Source organism: Colossoma macropomum, unplaced genomic scaffold (genome assembly GCF_904425465.1).
Source record: "Colossoma macropomum unplaced genomic scaffold, Colossoma_macropomum, whole genome shotgun sequence".
NCBI lineage: Eukaryota > Metazoa > Chordata > Actinopteri > Characiformes > Serrasalmidae > Colossoma > Colossoma macropomum.
Window position 1 is genome coordinate 39,152,794 of NW_023494790.1, and position 5,436 is coordinate 39,158,229.

Below are 5,436 nucleotides of genomic sequence, written 5' to 3' on the forward strand. Positions count from 1 at the left end.
CTGACTGACAAGGTCTGAATGCTTCAGTTTCAGAGTAAGTATTTAAATTTGATTGAATTTTGACAGGTTGGTGCCCCCTGTTGGTGTGAAAAAGCATTACAGTTTGAGAGACCTTTACAATCTCAGGAATATGACAGAAATGACATGACTGGAAGAACATCAGCTGTTGGTTAACAGAGGAGCTGTCTAGATTTGCTATTTCAGCAACAGTATTTACATATTATAGAACAATATATTAGATCAGGGCTGAATTCTCACTGCTATTTCTGGGATTGAGGTTCGAATGTCACCTGTGCAATGTGCCATCCATGGCACTGCTTCAGTGCAGTGGTGTCCTTTTTCTGTTGTTGTGATCTAAACTGTCAGAAAAAGGTTCTGTGCAGGCACAAAAGATTGATTGCCCTTCAAGGGTTCTTTAGTAAAGAAAATGGTTCTATATAGAACCATGCACACTCAAAGAGCCCTTTGCATGATTAAAGGGTTCTTTTCATCGTGAAAGCGTTCTTCAGATTGATGGAGGATGTGTTCTATACAGCACCAAAAAGGGTTCTTCTATTGTTACAATGTCAAATGACAGAAGAACCCTTTTTGGTCCTATACAGAACACTTCTTAAAAAAGGTTCAATATAGATCCAGCACATTCTCCTTCAATCTGAAGAACGACTTAATCCTGCAAATGGTTCAAAATAGTGCCACTGTCTTTACTAACGAACCCTTGAAGAATTAGAGTTGATGGGTCAGTTAACCAAGGAAAGAACTACTTAAACACTCGCAGCACTTTCTCTGTCGTTTTTTGAAAAGGGTTCTACACAGCACTAACAAGGGTTCTTCTATTGTATACAGGCTTGACATCATAAAAATAGCAGAACCCTTGTTCAAAATGTTCTACATAGAATCATAAACAACACGTCCTCCATCAATCTGAAGAATGTTTTCACCTTGCAAAGAACCATTTAAGCATGAATGTTCATGGTTCAATAAAGAACCACTGTTTTTACTGAAGAACCTTCGAAGGAGCACCTTTTTTAAGAGTAGAAGAATCACTTAACCAAGTAAGGAACCGTTTTAAGCACTCAAAACACATTCTCCGTCCTATATGGAACCTTTACGAAAATGGTTTTATTTACAGCACCAACATTCCAAGGGTTCTGCTATTGTACACAAGCTTGACATTGTAACAGTAGCAGAACCATTTTGGTGCTACATAGAACATACACATTCTCCATCAATCTGAAGAACCATTTCACCATGCAAAAAAAACATTTAAGCATAAGTGCTTAACTAGAACCACTGTCTTTACTAAAGAACCCTTGAAGAACCATCTTTATTATGTGTGTGGTTCAGCTAAATGTGAGTTACAGGTGGGACTTCTGAGTCTCAAATTCTCCATGTAAACTACCTTGTGATCCAGCAGGATAGATAACCCCCCCCACTGCTCCTCCCGGAGGTCTGAGACAATAAGGCAGGAGCTGCTGTTGCCTGGTGACTACAGGACAACAGCTCTGCTCTGAGTAAACAGCGGCAGCAAGCAGTGCGCTGCATTAGCAGGAACTGAAGTCGGTCACCACTCAGCCCTGCTGGGTTTTATTTACAGGGCTGCGAGAAGAGCTCATGCATAATTCACATGAAAGAACCCTCAGCGAAAGACGAAGACGCCTAGCACACGAGGGTTCTGAGAGCTGCAGATAGACAGGAAGATATCTGGCACTAAATCTACCTGTGGACGGAGATCAGCACAGCAGGTAAGACTGTGAATTTGTGTCTCTTGTCAATTGTCCTGTAAACATTTGGGATTTGAGGATACTGAGCACTTCTTACACTGTTAGAAATAAAGGTTCTGTTCAGGTACATTTTTCGTTCATCAAGGTACAAACAATGTAAATGTTCCCTCAAAGCTCCAACAGTGGTTCTAAGGTCTGATTGTGAACCTTAAATCAGTTTCTTCAGGTGAAAAGTTCGTATTTGTACCTTTTCATAACCGAATGTTTTAAACAGAACAGTAAAATAAAGCCTGGAGACGAGACGGGGTGTGTGGAGTCAGTACAGCTTAGAACATATCATTTCAGTGGATTATGGTTCAGTTATGTTCCCTGACTAAAGGTACTGAGACGGAGCCTTGAGGGTTCCACCCCAGTAACAAGAGAGGAACTGACCCAGTGACCGTTTGGTACCTTTATTTCTGAGAGTGTAGAGCTGGCATTCTACCTGTTTTCGTACTGTTCGTACTGTCAAACCCCTTAATAGCACCAGGAACCAGCTTATAGGAGGTGCTCCTTAACTCTCTGGGGTCTGAGGGCATCTTGATTTTTGCATATATTCTTAAATATTCCTTTAAATGCTCTTGCATACAACTTTAAAGTGTTCAGGATGATCTCAGCTCTCTCTAAAATGAGGCTCTTTTGACCTGGAGCTCTGTGTGAAGATATAACTGGGCTGAAAAAATGAAATTAGGTTTTAGAAATTCTTAATATTGCTTGTGAAAACAGCTTTACTCATGTGGATGAATTGTTTTGGTGCTTGAAATGGTGCTTGATGATGCTCTGTGCTTTAATGACAAATTATATAGGGCAATAAAACATGATGTTAAGATAAAAGATAGCATTAGTATAAAGTAGCAAAGAGGATGCTGAACATTTCTGCATAATTCAATGGTTGAGATGTAAACAAAGTAGAAATACTTGCCAACTCAGGCTTCTTTACAGTGGTGGTGATAGGAACCAGGGGTCGCCATGACTACAACACAAATATAGACATTTTATTTACTCTCCAGAACCACCAGTGAACCTACACGAGTCTTCTGAGTTTATATGGAATGTTGATGATGGAAAATAGTGGAAAATCTGAAATAATAAGTTTTCTTTGGGGACTATTTTGCCTCACAGCGCCCTGCATGTATGAATTTTGAAACATAGGATTTACTCCAAACATCTTCTATGAGGGAACTTTTAAACATGGATGTCTGGTTCCTATCACCACCACTGTGAACAATCCTCTAGTACAGAACATTTAACATCAAACCTCACTGTAAAGCTTTACATCTTGACCATTTAATTAAGCAGAAATTCTGAAAAATGCCCCTTTACTGCACTTCTTCTCTCTCACAGGCCCAATGGCGAAGGGTAAAAAGAAATCAAGCGAGTCGAAAGGGAGAAAAATCACCCTGAAGATGGCCAAGAACGCCGTGAAGCTCACTGTGGACGGAAAGCGGCGCCTGGACCTCAGCAACATGGAGATCACTACCTTCCCGAAGTGTATCCTGAAGCTGTGCGATGTGGACGAGCTGGACCTGAGCCGAAACATGCTGAAGAAGATTCCCGACATCATCGACCGCTTCATTAACCTGCGCTGGCTGGACCTGCACAGCAACCAGCTGGAACAGCTGCCTGAGGCCATTGGGCGCCTGCCGAAACTCCACAGCCTGAACCTGTGCAACAACCTGCTGACCACGTACGGAATCCCGCACGAGCTGGGCCTGCTGAGGAACCTAAAGAGCCTCAACCTGGGTATGAACCGCATCGAGACCCTGCCATCCTTCCTCGCCGCCCTCAAGGAGCTGCGCCACCTGGGCCTCTTCAACAACCTGCTGACGGGCATGCCGCAGTGGCTCCACAACCTGCCCAACCTGCAGACACTCAACGTCAAGAGCAACCCCATATGTCCAGATAAGCCCCCAGAGCTGGACCCCATCCGGCGGGTGGAGTGCCTGTACCTGGTCAGAGAGGGCTGCCTCTGCAGCGATTGCCTCCAGAAGTGCAAAGAAGAAAGGGGCAAGGTGGACAGCAGGATCAGTAAGGGTCCAGTTCAGAGGAGAACCATCCTTGCTGGGCTGATTATGCCCAATTCTGTGGCACAAGATGACCAGGCAGTGTGCAGATGAAGATAGTAGGCTAGGTACACAAACTCAACCTGCTTGAAAATTTGATAATTTATGGACTATTTTGTGTGAAAAGTGACATTTCATGCTGAAAATATAAAGGTTAAATAATAATCCTTAGAAATCTACAGTTATTACAGTCATTTGTACAATTACAATGTAATTGCATAATAATTACATGGTAGTAATACAATCAATTATACTTACAGCTCATTTACATTTTGTATCAGCATTTCTGGCTATTTTCTCTGTGTTTCAACTGAAAATGTAGAGGATCCACAGAACAAGTAAACACTGTTGTAAACACAACTTTTTTTATCAAATTCAAATTATAATAACTTTAACTCATGCACACAATTGTGTTATGGATTAAATATGCACTTTCTACACAGTTTCTCTGCTTGTGAGCTCTGAGTTCTGAGAAATAATAAACATAGTAGACCAAATCAGAATGTTTATGAACATAAAGATTGGCTAAATTTCCCCTGTGGACCTGCATCACTTTAATCAGCTCATTTTAAGTACACAAAAAGAACAAACTAAACCAAAGCAGTGCTAAAAACTTGTGTTTGGATTGTCCATGTTTGTGATCATATGACCTAAAATATAAACCATGCACAGTCTTGTCAATGTCAAAGTTATTGACTCGGGAAAGGATTGATTACAAATAATGGACCATAACAACTTTAGTAGCATATAGTGCTGAACCATGACTGGAGCTGGGCCTACAGTTCAGGCCATAAGAGTCAGAACTTTGTCAAGAAAATGAGAGAAAAATACTTTTACAACAATATTACTTTCTGCTAGCACCTCTATGGGGTTTCTTATAATATATTAGTTCCAAATTAATACTGGTACACATTGGTTGTTCTAGAATAAACACAGTCATACAAAAGCCTATAAAAGTTGTTCCGTATGCTTTATCTGAAGCTTGAAACAGACATAAATGTATATCTGAGTTTATATGTATCTGTGTTACAGTGACTCTTTCAGTAAAGAGTTCTGATGTAGAGCTACCACCACTGTTTAACATTCCTAACAACTAACCTGTTCAGACTACAGCTCAGATTTAGGCAGTAATGTATCTAGAACCTATAGGTCTAGAAGTCCAAACCAATGAGAGAGCTCATTAGGTTGCATCTACCTAATGTCCAAACCTGACCGGACATTCGTCCTTAGGTTGTTTCAAGATTTTAAATTATTCTGATCTGTTTAGAGAGAGTTTAAAGCTCTGCTGCTGGTTTTTAAAGCTCTGAATGACTTTAAAGCTCCTGAATGTCTGTTTATCATCTCAGATCTGCAGATTCTGACCTTCTGAACTCCTTCAGTAAAACACAGAAAACGTGGAGAGACTCTTTCAGTTATTCTGCTTCTAAACTGTGGAGCTCAGTTCAGCTTTTATTAGACAGTCGAGCTCAGAGCTCACTTTTAATAAACATCTGAAAACGCAGCTCTTTAACTCAGAGCTTCAGTAAAACTCTACGACTCTTTAACTCAGAGCTTCAGTAAAACTCTACGACTCTTTAACTCAGAGCTTCAGTAAAACTCTACGACTCTTTAAC

General features: G+C 40.8%; 1 protein-coding gene across 1 annotated transcript; it reads left to right on the top strand.

The window, feature by feature from the left end:
- Positions 1 to 1,566: 1,566 nt before the first annotated feature.
- On the top strand, positions 1,567 to 3,991 carry lrrc18b (leucine rich repeat containing 18b). The gene is made up of 2 exons (XM_036571799.1): positions 1,567 to 1,742; positions 3,105 to 3,991. The coding sequence occupies exon 2, from the start codon at positions 3,110 to 3,112 to the stop codon at positions 3,875 to 3,877; it is 768 nt and encodes a 255-aa protein (XP_036427692.1). The 5' UTR covers positions 1,567 to 1,742; positions 3,105 to 3,109; the 3' UTR covers positions 3,878 to 3,991.
- The last annotated feature ends 1,445 nt before the right edge of the window (positions 3,992 to 5,436 follow it).

Bases quoted from the DNA above. Each gene is read 5' to 3' on its own strand.
- lrrc18b (XM_036571799.1), top strand. From the start codon at position 3,110: ATGGCGAAGGGTAAAAAGAAATCAAGCGAGTCGAAAGGGAGAAAAATC.